The 13566-nt window shown below is 45.1% G+C and overlaps 1 protein-coding gene across 1 annotated transcript in view; it reads right to left on the bottom strand.

The window, feature by feature from the left end:
* Positions 1-804: 804 nt before the first annotated feature.
* Positions 805-13566, bottom strand: part of BAZ1B (bromodomain adjacent to zinc finger domain 1B) — a gene marked incomplete at both ends in the record, with an annotated part of 64965 nt that continues 52203 nt past the window's right edge. The window contains 6 exons of the mRNA XM_079719295.1: positions 805-1162; positions 1418-1521; positions 2681-2826; positions 5131-5243; positions 7070-7217; positions 8299-8446. Coding sequence (XP_079575421.1) covers positions 805-1162; positions 1418-1521; positions 2681-2826; positions 5131-5243; positions 7070-7217; positions 8299-8446 — 1017 coding nt within the window. The remainder of the gene's footprint in view (positions 1163-1417; positions 1522-2680; positions 2827-5130; positions 5244-7069; positions 7218-8298; positions 8447-13566) is intronic.

The raw sequence follows: 13566 nt of genomic DNA, 5'->3' as shown, positions 1-13566 counted from the left end.
GGCTGGGCTCCAACACCCCTCTGGCCAGACCCATCAAAGTAAAGGTTATATGCATGGTTACAAGCAGGGCTCCAGTCTCTGAGTGAAGTGCCTTAGGGTTATTTTTCAGGGGGCGAGGTGGGGCGGGATTGGGGAGAGAGCTGTCACAAGGAAGGGGAGGGGTACTCAGGAATGGCTACAGGACGTATCCCTTTACTCTGCCAAGATCAACTCAACAGACCACAACTGTTTCATGATGCTGGTGAACACAGAATTCAGTATGGCACTCACTGATACCATCACCTGAGAGGGAGGGAGGGAAAGACAGAGCACAGGCTTAAAGAAACAAGACTGTGTATAAATATAGATTAAAAAACCCAGTTGGCCTGATTACCCTTCATCCTTCTACGTAATACAGTAATCCCTCCCCTGGAGACCAAAGGGCTTGGCACTGTTGTGGTGGCCAAAGTGGGAGGGACCTTAGGAAAGAAGAAAGAAAAGGAATTGGGTTCACAAGAAAAGCCATACCCTGGGACTCTTCCTGGAAACTCTCAGAAAGGGGGGTTAAGGCCATCTATCCCCACAGTATCTCTGGGCAAAGACCACCAACCCAGTATGAGGCTCTCCAAAGTGCTCTGCTTGATTAAGGCCCATGGAGAGTTTTGGAGACACGGCACAAGCTCGGATGACAGGCATGCCTGGGCTCCCCGTGACCTCCTCCCTTCCACGTTCTTCTCCAGCTTCCTCTCTCGCCTCCCTCCCCCCTCCCTCGCTCTCTCCCTCAATTCCCCCAACCTCAGCTCCCTTACCAGGGCCCCTGCCTCTCTACTTCTTCTGTCTTCGTCCCCTGGACTGTCCAACGGGCTCTGGCTCACTGTCCCCTTCATCTTCAGCAAGCCGGTCGGGAAACTTCTTACGTTTCCTACGGACATATGGGTGGCCAGGAAGATGTTTATGCAACAGAGCCATCAGACACTGTTCTGTCTTCACCATGCAGTTTAGAACATGGCTGCCTCGGCAGTTGTAAAGCTCAGCGTTGGTAAACACTTGCTTCATGTCAGTAAGAAACTCCTGCACAGAGCGGTAGCTCCCACAGGAACATTTGTTCTGCATTGTCTGGAAGTCCATAGGGTGGGTGATCACGTCATAGTAGTCCTCAGCCTCATCTCTGGTCACGGGCTCCCTGTGGAGAAGAACCAAATGGGGAGATGAGCGCAGCACTGAATCCAATGGACAGAAACCTTGTTATCAAACCACCAGCCCCAGAAGGCCCACCCTGCTGAGACCAGCCCACTGGCAGGCAGAGCAACTGTGTTCGCTTGCACTCAGAGCGGGCTCTGCTAGTCTGGAAGCTCATTTCCCTGCCACTGAGATGTGTCCTCGGGGTTCAGCTGCAAGGTTGGCCCTACTCCCCTGCGCCTGCGGCCACGGAGCTCACCTGAAGGGCCAACTGAAGCGGTACTTCACAATCTTGTGGAGGATCTCTTCACACTTCTGCAATTCCAGGCTTTGCCTCCGGGAGCTCCGCTTGGTCTGAAGTACCTGGCGCCAAAGAAAGATGACATGTTATTACAGGTCTGAGAAAAGAAGAGTGGACAGGGCAGGAAACGCATATATCTGCTTAACACAGAAAAGAAAAAGGTCAATCACCTTCTTGGAGCAGAGGCGGTCAAAATCATCTGACTTGCATGCAGGGAGCGCTCTCAGCAGGGGGCACTAGCCCACCTGCCTCCTCCCTGGTGGACGGTGAGCAAAGCAGTGGAGGACATGCAGCAGTTGCTGTATTACAGCAGTCCTGCCAGGGGCCAGCTAGAGAGGGCCACTGTCACCAGGACGCTAGCCCTCTGAGAGCAGATGGACCTGGGATTACGGTCACACTGCGGATGAGTTTAAACAAGCAACTGCAGAAAGCCAGGTGGGTTATGGGGACCACCCACAGCCAATTTTTTGGGGGTGGGGTGTCAGAGGGAAGAAAAGCAAGAGGTACAATTCCTTTCCTGGGCTCTCCCCTGCAGGCCTGCAGCAGCTAAGTGGCTAAAGAGAAAGGGGCGTGCCTCCCTTCCCGGTGGCAGGAACAGGCCCTGACTCACAGCAGTAGGGGCACAGAGTTGAAGGGGTTAGGGCCAGGCACACAGGAAGTGCCTGCAATGCCCTTTGAGCACCCTAACGGCTTGCTTTATGCCTCCAGCCCACCTCCAACTCCAATTTAATCTGTCAAAAGAAGCAAATTTTCAAGAGCCTCTTTCTGTTCTTTAAACTTCAAGTGAAACCTAAGTAAAACCACTAAAATTACATTGGATGAGGAGAGGGGAGGGTAATGTCCCTCCCATGACAATTGTCGGCAAAAGACCCAAGAGTAAGCGAGGTTCCAACATTGCTGACATTCCCACAACGGAGACCCAGCCCCTCTGAGCCATGGGAGACACATGGATACTATTTTAAAATCCTTAACAAGTCGCAGGCTGCCTGTTAACTAGAGGAGATGTTTGCAGGCTGCAGCAGGGGAATGCCGGACATAGCTGTTCCCGGAGGGCCTGCTGCCGCGTTTGCCTACAGGCCCATCCACCTGCCTCATCAGTCTCCAAAGTTAGGGAGGAGGGAGCAGAGGGGAGGCTCCCACCTGTTGCCTGCTGAATTCCTAATGCTGGAGAGGGGGATACGAAACAGAAATGCTAGAGGGCAGATGATAAATAATTCTTACCAGCTCATCAACCTCAGCCTCGTCTACAGGTGGCGCCTTCGGCCGAGACCTCCTGGTAGGATGCGGCTTCTTACCTGGTCGTCGGCCTGGCCTTGCTGCAGGGGGGATGACACCCTGCTTGCCCCGGACAGTCTTTCGAGGTCTCACTGAAATAAAAAATATACATTCAGAGCAGACCTGAGGATGAAGGGAGCATGCCCACGGAAGGGGTGATACTCTGGACAAGCAAAGCAATGGCTTCCTTTGGTTAGGAGGTGCTCTTGCTATCCGTCTCCTGCCGACCTCACAGGACACTTTAAGGGCAGCAGTAGCAGATGGAAGAATGGATACTTCTCAGCAACTGCCAAAGACCTTTTAAGAGTCTCTTCAGAAGGCCAGTAGTTCCTTTAGTATGTCTACTCTCTGTCCCCACCCTGTTCAGTTACTCTCAGGAATGAGGGCCTGGAAGGAATCAATTGTAAACTGACTCACTCAGGAGAAAAAGCCACTTGCTGATGGGTCTGCCTGGGAATTCCTTCAGCCCAAGCTCAGCCTGAGAATGCATGTATTTACATGTAAGATGGAATCTGAGTGTGGAACAGATCCTGTTTCATAATTCCCAGAGTTATCCTATACTCACCACCACAGTCTTTTCAGAGAAAAGCTGATACTTATGTGAAGTACTTACGTGAAGTCTGCCTCATTGAATACAGTTTAAGGCTAGCCCAGTCCTGCTTTCTGCGATTTCTAAAAACCATAGACAGTAGGCCCGGCCACTTCCACAAGAGCCCTGCCCGGGATCCCCCAAGAGAGAATAAAAACTACAAACGCACCCGAAGCTGCCTGTTTCTCAGGTTTACAACAGGCGCTCAATGTCAGACAAACCAACATTTCTCAATACATCTTCAGGAAACAACGCTCCATCAGGATTAGCTCAAGGCTGCTCCACTAAGCAAATTTTCCCCTGGAAAATGGGGAGGGGCAATTTGGACAGAGATAGGGGTAATGATACAGAGAATCAATAAACAATGTTTTATATTCTACTTCCAGACCATGATGACCCCTCACTGACTATTTTAGGTTCTCTAAGTTGTAAGACTAGGTGAGGAAGAGAGGGTAAGGAGCTGATGCCAAGGATGAGATGATGGATGCAGGGAACAGCCACCAGCCCAGGGCCTCGAGTTGCACTAGGGAACCACATCGTTGGTGGCCTACAAGGCAGAGTAGATAAGAAGCTCTGAAGTTCCAAACACTTCCTGGATCCTTTTGGTAGACAAGGCCCTAGAAACCTGGAGAGGGAACAATTCCCTGGAAAGAGAGGAATAACTTGAAAGTGGAAAGCAACCATTACTTGGAAAATAAACAAAATCAGTCCATTGCTATATTTAGAATCTGTTCCCAGACAACCATGCATCCAAATCACGACTCTGGCAGTACTCCGTGGTCTCTCTGTAATGCAGGGTTAATGGACTACTTGTCTCCTTACCCAGATACCTGAAAAATCATGCCTTGGGAACAAACAAAAGGAGCCCTAGAGGAATGAGAGAAGTGTAGGTGTCCCAAATTAAAACCCTGCAGGATCGGGGAAGACGGCAGCAGGGGTGCAAGCCCAAAGCCCTCAGGTTTTGACAGCACCAGTACAGTAAGGACCAGGAGTGCCACACATCCTCTCGCTCCTTACACCAAGTACGACTGTCCAGGGAGTTATGATCTTGGGAACCGTACCTCTCTTGAAAAGCTCATCAAAATCTTGTGTTTGTATTAACCTACAAAGAAGGGTATATTTTGCAAAAAGGAAGCCTGTTATAAGGCTCGACTGCAGGACTTAAGGTTTAACAAAAATGACACAACTCTCGAAGCCTCAAGAAAAACGAATATGAGAGACTGAGTCAACAAGGTGAGCTTAAGTGATGAGGCCTTTTCCCCCTACTGATATCTAGAGAGAAACAGATCTGAACCTTCCTAACAACTATGCCTAAACCATGGAAAAAAGTCTTCCCTTTTCAACTAGCAAATCTACAGCCCTGCACACTACAGGGAAGAGAAGAACCACTGTAACCACAGAAAAAAACAACTTCTTTAAAAGCCACACTGCACCAGAGGCCAAAAGAACTGCAAGAGGCAGCAATGGGCCTAGACCCTCGTTACCCCATCCTCACACTGAGGGGCTCAGAACCAGCAGACCCGTCATAAACAGACCTGGGGCCTTGAATTCCATGAAATCTTGGACCAAGTGGATCTGCCATAGTTTGATGTTCTGAGACCAAGCCACCCAACCTCTTACTAGGAAGGTAGTTAACTGGCATCTTGAAAACCCATTTAAAACATGGCAGCAGTCACCCCTCCACCACAACTTGTGAAAAAAAGAAGACGGCATGATGGCCTTGTTGGGTTATCTACCGCCAACCCAGTCTTTCCAACTCAGCTTACAAGACTGTGAGGTTAACCATGAAAGCAAACTGAACACTTACGTCGCAAACCAGCCACCTCGTAATCTTCCTCCCCCTCCTCCTCCTCCTCTTCTTCCTCTTCGTTGCTCTCATCATCTTCGCTGTCCTCAGAGGCAGACTCTTCCGTATAATTCCTGTGGGGGGAAAGACACTCGTAGAGAACACGGATCTAGGCCAAAGGGGTCCTAAGAAAGGTAAAGTCCCACATAAATTGCGTCAACTTTTCCCTCTTCACAGACTAGACAGATTTCATGCTAAGGGGAGGGAACCTGAATCTAGGCCAGGACACAGGAAGCAGAATGAAAACCTAAGCTTTAACAGAGTGTCTCCTCTATCAGGCCCCAAACCCTCTGGCTACGATACTAATGGCAGCAAAAAACAAGACCAAAATGCAACCCCACCCCTCAACATACAAAACAAAACTCTGTTCCTTCTGTCTCACAAAAACAGCCAGATAATGTAACATTTCAGGTATTAAAAGTTGTCCCCAGTGCTGGGGTGGGCTGAAAGGATAAACAGCCCAGACAGGTGTTACTCCACCTTGATGGCCCCCTTCCAGGAGCTGAAACAGCTTGCAGATGACCATAACATCAAAGCACTGGTAATCCCAGCTCAGAACAGCTGGTCCAAAGCCTCACCATTTCAGAGCAGCAGCCTCATCTCTCTAAGTGTAGCTGGAATGGAGTGAGAAATAACCGAGTAATGCTGTTAGGCAGGGTCAGGATCAAACAGCTCTGACCTTTCAAAGAGACACCAAGCCAGACTGCTACAAGCTGCTCTTCTACAACCTCAAATTTCAATGTGGAAAACGTTATTAACTTTAGCAAACATTAGGCATCTCCTCCTTACAAGGCCCTATGTTTGGCCTTACCGGGATGAGGATGAAGAACAAAGCACCACCTCTACTCTCAGGGCAGAAACATTCTCATAGGAAGACAGCTGTGGATAAAACTGACCAAAAAGGCAAGATGCATCAAAAAACAACTTTGGACATGGAAAGCTGAACTGGAACACAGAGGAGGAACAATTAATCCCAAGGATGTAAGGATGTTTCCAAAAAGCAGTGAAATTTTAGGTAGGCCATGGTCAGTTTAGCCAGGTGGGAGTTCTGGGGACAGGGAATATTCCCAGCTGGGAGGAAAGCACAAGAGGCAAGGATGCACAATGAAGAGCCTGTAACAAGCACACAAATATGGGAACAAGGGCTCATAAAAACATCAGCTAGTATTATATAATAAGAGTCTCAAAAGTTAGGCTAGGGAGTTTGGACTTTATTCTAGAAGCAAGGGGAAGATCGAAGTTTTTGAACACGACAGTGACATAAGCAAATCTTTGTCTTAAGTAAACCATTCTGGTATCACCACAAAAGCTGGATGGATAAGAGGGAGGAAGATATGAGGTAGAGTTGAGAAGCCACTGAAGGAGCCCAGATGAGAGATGGAGAGGGCCAAATGACAGCAGGGACCATGGGGAATGGACATCAGGATACTGACTCATTAAGACATCTAGACACTGAATTGTTAACATCTGGCAAGTTGAATGAATATGGAGACGGGGGAGAGGAAGACACCAAGTTGACACCAAAATTCTAATCATGTTAAGGAAGGAAGAGTAGGTACAGGTGAGGAAGGTAATGAGTTTCAGGATTTTTAGCAGTCATCAGAAGTCATCACAAACTAAGAAGTGGGCAAAGTGGAAGCAAAAGACAAAGGATATGTTATTTGAGAAGAACGTATGACCAAGAAGACATAAAACACGGCTGGTAATGAAAACAAGAAATGTTGACAATTAAGCTAAAATTAAATCAGAGCCCTTTGAGCCCCCACTGTAATACCTTAAATGATGGGGCTCTGCACACAAAAGATGAACTTAAAGCTCCTCAGCATCATTCAGTTTGAATAACCGAAGCTCAAGTATAACAGCTATTTATTAATTTGTTTTTAAAAGAAGAAATTCTCACCTGCCACGGGAGTTGCGCCTGGCAGTGGCAGGCTGGCAGGCTGGGCACTGCCATTCACCATCTGGTACTTCATAGAGGGCCGGCCTCAGACAAAACAGGTGGAAGGCTTTATTACACTCGTCACACAAGATCAGCTTGTCATCCTCACCTGCAAGGAGATAAACTTGTACAGCACTGCAGGGAGTGTGGCAGTAGTCAGTGAGCTGTAAGGAAGAGCTGCTCAGCCTCAATTAACCCAATGGAAGAACAAACATTCTAGTACACTGCTAACCCATTTAAAAAAACGCAGTCATCTTCTGAAAAGAAATGTAGCATTAAACTAGACTATAGGTAATTTAGGGTTCAGGTCTTCTAACTTATATCCCAAAATCTACTCTGGGCTGGGAGATGACAGTTAACATTTACTAGGAGATAGCAAAAAATCAAGCAGTAGCAGGAGATTTTTGCTGCCCCTGTCCCACTAAGAAACGAATCTCCCATGACGTATTACATTTTCTGCCCTTCCTCCTCCTCCCCGACCACACAAATGCTTCTCAACTCATATCTGATATGGTTCTCCTAAACCATTCGGTTTCCCTACATTTGAAAATACACCAAACCAATTTAAATGATAACTTCCCCTCTCCAACCTTCATTCTACATCAGTTTTTAGAGCAACTGAATGATTTTACATAGGTCTTTTCATCCTTGTAAAGTAAATCACAAAACAGCTTTAGCCACTGAGAAGTCAACCACTGGGGGGCTTTTAGCCATCTAGTTCCTTTTACACATAATGGGGCTCTAAAAGTTCTCAGCATTAAACAGTCCAAATGCTTCACTCTGTAGGATTCCATGCCAGAAGGTCCAAACCCGACTATTCTTCACGACGTTCAAATACTGCCCTCTACTGGTAACACCCACCTTACTTCATGGATGACTAAAATTCAGAAATAAGAGAGATTTAAAATTTTAGTTAAAACTAATTTGTTCCCTATAGAAAATCTAAGGATTGGTGAGATCAACTGCTCTTATTTTATACTCAAAACTGAGGCACAAAGGGCCTGCTGTGATTTGCGAGCGCGTGACTTTAAAGACTAGCATTTCATGGGCATTCAGGAGAAGGTAAAATGTGGACCACCGCCACCACACTTAAAAGTTGTGCACACAGAATCCTTGAGGGAAAGAAGATCTTGGAAATGGAAGTCCTAGTGCCTAATACACTCAGATAAGCAACTCTGATTTAAATATACCTTTCTTTCGACAAACTTTGCATCTAGCATTTTCTGCTGACATATCCCATTTGATACAGGCATCAAGCATCCCAAGTAGAACATGCATTCTGGAAAAAGTCTGAGCTTCACGGATTGCTGTCTTCCATTTTTCCAGAGCAGATGCGACCTAAACAGAGACCAAACCAGGCCAGCATTACTACAATGACTTCAAAGACATGAAATGTGGATTTTTCACATAATCCTGACAGTATACACTGAGAGAGGACTACAACTAGGTAAAGATACAAGAGCATCCTGATACATTCACCTCCTGGAGCTCCTCTGGTCTAACCCATTTATCTTACAGAAGAAACCAAGGCTCGGAAGGGTGGAAAAAAGTTGCCAGAGGTCACACAAAGAATTCAAGGAGGGGGAAATGACTAGAAACAGGTCTCTTCTAGTGAAATCCACTTAAAGATTCAGTATCATTTAAAAGCAGGAACACTTGTACTGTGTAAATAATGCTAGTATGCAACAATGTCATGTAGCTTGGTCAGTAAGATTATCAGTTTCTGCACTAATATGTACCATAATCCCAGATTATAGGGCCTAGAAATAGTAAATAGTATCTATAAAGCCTTCTATAATCCTTAAAAGCATTAAGTACTGATATGAAATAGTCTCTTGACTTTATCACCAACTTCTAACTTAAGTGAAATTTGTAAAGTCCCAGGGGTTGGCCTGATTTCATTCTGGGCAGTTACTCTCAGCATAATCCACACTGCCTCCACTCATCATCAGAAAATGCAAATTAATTTAGAATTAGCAAAGTAAAAGAGGATGGAGAAAAATGTAATTAGGAATTTTCAACCCTCCCTCTATAAAATATACATTCTGAGGAGGAACAAAAATGCCATTTTAGGATAATTCATTTATTTGTATTGCTGTTTTATTAATTAAAAGGTGATTTTGGGGGACATTTTCAAAGCACTAAAAAAGCCTAAACAATTAGGTGAGCATCCATGTAAACAAATGCCATTACAGGGGACATCATTCTCAGACAGTCAGAAAATACAACAGAGCTGGACAAGATAAAGCTTCGGCAGTATACTAGAAGCTGAGAGACTAGGTTATCTCACTCTCATCTGCCTTGTGGAGGTCATACTGCTTAACTCATTCATGACTGAACTAAAGTTAGCCATGCTGGCTACTTTTATTATACAACCTGGCTAGCTCTAGCTAACTGACAACAGCACTGCTGGGTTTCACTGCCCTGTCCTAGGCAAAAAGCCTATTTTAAGTAATAGTCTTCGTCCTATAAGAAAGGCCCGTTATCCCTGGAAGGCCACAGGCTTTGAAATAGAGCTGCCAAGGGACAAAGACAGTTGAGCTACTTCTGAAGCTGTGGTGTGAGAGTTCAGGGAGGGGACCAAAGACTGTCTTTTCTCTTTCCTATAGAAACAGAGAACCACTGAGAGCCTTGTGTGTATAAATTTATGAATAACAAGGATAAGTAACAAACACATTGAAAAAATCTATTTAAGAGGCTGCTAAAGTTCTAATGGAAACTGACTCATTCCTTACTCCAACCTACAGTGCAGATATTTCAACATCTGCCTTTGAAATACAATTTCCTTCCTTCCCTTTTCAGAGCTCCTCAGTAGGATGTAAGATCTACAATCACAGGTGCCTCGCAGGTCTTCTCCCCTAATGTAATGGAGAGCTGACATACAGTACCACAGATTCTCTTACTGTAATAATGCAAATCTCTTCATTCAATGGAATACATATTTAAGAATTTCAGGTTCAGTTCCTAAAAGAGTGTTATTGAGAACACTCAATTAGCCAGGGAATGGTTAAACTGGGCTTTGCTGTCCTCTAGTGGACAGTCAGATGCACAAAAGCATTAAAAAAAATCATCAGTATACAGTACTGCTTTTTACTTATTTCCTATAAATTATAAAATCTGAGCACCCAGAACATGTGGCTTCATTAAAAGAAACAAACAAAAATCTGAAAGAGGGGCTTCCCTGGTGACGCAGGGGTTAAGAATCCGCCTGCCAATGCAGGGGACACGGGTTCAAGCCCTGGTCCGGGAAGATCCCACACGCCTCAAAGCAACTAAGCCCGTGTGCCACAACTACTGAGCCTGCGCTCTAGCGCCCACGAGCCACAACTACTGAAGCCCGTGCGCCCAGAGCCCATGCTCCACAACAAGAGAAGCCACCACAGTGAGAAGCCCGCGTACCACAATGAAGAGTAGCCCCCGCTCGCCGCAACTAGAGAAAGCCCACACTCAGCAACGAAGACCCAACACAGGCAAAAATAAATAAATAAAATAAATTTATATATATATTTTTTAAAAAACTGGAAGAGGTCTTGAGAATAAGCTTATTTAACCTCGTTTTAAAAAGATTTACTGAGATATGATTTATATACTATCGACAACAAGTTCCCCCTGTAAAGTGTACAGTCAATGCCTTTTCATATATTTGCAGAGTTGTACAACTATCAACATAATCTTAATTTTAGAACACTTTCATCACCCAAAAAAGAAACCTTGTCATTCCCCATTCCCTACCCTAACCCACCAGTTCCCCGGCCCTAGGCAACCACAATCTTCTTTTGCTTTATAGATTTACCTATTCTGACATTTCATATAACATGTGGCCTTTTGTGACTGGCTTCTTTTACTGAGCATAATGTTTTCTAGCTTCATCCACATCCCAGCATGTAACAGCACTTCACTCCATTTAACTGCTGAGTAATACATCCATTTTGTTTATCCATTCAACAGTTGGCAGACATTTGGATTGTTTCTGCTTTTTGACTATGCTGAATAACAAACACTGCTATGAATGTCTGTGCACATGTGTGTAATGTTCATTTTATTATTTTTCGTGAAAAGAAAGTTTGCCCAAGGTCTCACAGCAATTTAGGGCCAGGTCTCCTGATCCCCAATCCAATGCTCCTGGCATTATACATTAGATCCTGTTTTATCCACTGAGTTATCCACCTAGACCAGCCTCGTCGCCAGCTAGCCTCTAATTTCGAGGGCGAAAACAACAGGCACTCAGATTTTAAAGAACATCTTAAGTATCCTCCCAATGCACAAAATTCCAGTCCAGAACATTAAAAAAAAAAACAAAACAAAAAAACCCCACCATATCGAAGACTTTTTAAAAACACAGGAACAGCAGCAAGATAAAGTTTTGACATACAACACGGTAGCATCAAGTAAATACTCTGTTTCGCAGTACTGCTGGGAAGCTGGACACACTACGCTGATGAAAAAGTCCAATTCTTTAGCATATTTAAATAAAGTTGGGACCTAGTTAGAAGCGGTAGAAGTGTGTATAATAAAATTAAGGGAAAGCCACCTTATGTGCAAGTCACCATTAATCCCTTTACCTAACAGTAAAAAGGCAATATATCTTGGCAAGAATATAATGAGGCTTCAGACCATATTCTTCCATAAAAGAACGTTTAAAATGGAAAAACAGATAATGAGGGACAAATGCACCCAAAGCAAACAGAGAGCCTAACAGAACCCAGGATTTGGCCAAATTATACGTCTTTCCCATTTAATGCAAGAAAATGAAATAAACATTAAATATCTGAAATAATTGGCTATTACAAAAAGGGATTTGAGAGAGAATCTACTTTTACAAATAAGGAAACTGAAGCACAGATTAGGGACTGATATTAGCTCATGCAACAACCTAGTGCCAACTGAAAAAACCCTGGCCCATGCTAAGTGGAAACCTTCAAAGCAAAGGACAGTGGAAAATTTCAGAGCTGTGGCAAGGCTGACCTTCGGTGGGGAACTGCAGGGCATAATGCCATTTTAATGGAGAACATTGCTGAACTACTTAGTAGGCAGCCTAATTGATTTTCCAAGAAACTCTTCCATGTTTTCCATTTGTGTACTATGTGTCTGGGCCTCAAGGTTAAATCTGCAAAGTGCTCATATTTTCCTCCCCAATCAATCTAAGAATCATCTCATATGACAAGCTAAATAGAGGTTACTTCGCTATGGGGTTGAATACTAAAAAAGAACTTAAATGAGAACTCTACAGCTACTAGTTCCCAATGAGAAGAAAAATGTTACGAGTCAAGAAATGGCAAGGAAAGATCACATCAAGAAGAATACTAGGGGACTTCCCTGATGGTCCAGTGGTTAAGGCTCTGCGCTCCCAACGCAGGGGGCCCAGGTTCGATCCCTGGCCAGGGAACTAGATCCCGCATGCCGCAACTTAAGGTCCCGCACACGGCAATGAAGATCCCGCGTGCCGCAATAAAAGACCTGGCGCAGCCAAATAAATAACTATTTAAAAAAAAAAGAAAAGAAAAGAAGAATACTAGGACTTCCCTCGCGATTCAGTGGTTAAGACTTCGCCTTCCAATGCAGGGGGCCTGGGTTCCATCCCTGGTTGGGGAGCTAAGATCCCACACATCTCCCTGGACAAAAATCCAAACCATAAAACAGTAGCAATATTGTAACAAATTCAATAGACTTTACATGTGTGAAATCTCTGAGTCTATGCCATGAATTAACAGTTAAACGTTTATCTAACTGAACCTTAGTTCTCTACTCACCTCTGACCCAACAGGTTCTTTCTTGTATCACATATCACTCTTGGCCTCAGGAAGAAACCCAGGGGAAACATGACAACTGTGTACAACTACCGGAGGAGCTTTAGAGAGTAAACTCATTCTGTGTAAACTCAGAGGGCAAAACAAGGACCAGCTGTCAATGATGAGAAGGCAATTTCAGCTCAATCTAACAAACATTATGCCCACCCACCTTCCACAACCTAATTAATTTCTACCTGTTCTTCAAAAATCCAGCTGACAGATTCTCTTCTCTGGGAAGTTCTAAGTTGCCCTGGTATCCCTCACAGGAGAGCCAAGCACTGCTCTTTCTCACCATACTTGTCACTCTACTCCAACCATCTCTCACACTCAAGAGTTCCTTGAGAGCAAGGACTTCTGGCTTCTACTTATGACCAAAACCCCAAGACTTTTGCACAATGACTGCCACAGGCAAGCCTTTACCAGATGTTTGTGAAAGAAAGGAAAGGAGGGGGCTTCCCTGGTGGTGGCCTGCTGATGCAGGGGACACCGGTTCGTGCCCCGGTCCGGGAAGATCCCACATGCCGCGGAGCGGCTAGGCCCGTAAGCCATGGCTGCTGAGCCTGCGCGTCCTGAGCCTGTGCTCCGCAACGGGAGAGGCCACAACAGTGAGAGGCCCGTGTACCGCAAAAAAAAAAAAAGGACGGAGGGAGGGTGGGAAGTCAAAAACAA

The sequence above is a fragment of the Hyperoodon ampullatus genome, assembly GCF_949752795.1.
Source record: "Hyperoodon ampullatus genome assembly, chromosome: 14".
Lineage (NCBI taxonomy): Eukaryota > Metazoa > Chordata > Mammalia > Artiodactyla > Ziphiidae > Hyperoodon > Hyperoodon ampullatus.
Note: the sequence above shows the minus strand (reverse complement) of the source record. Positions and strands in the feature narration are given on the sequence as shown.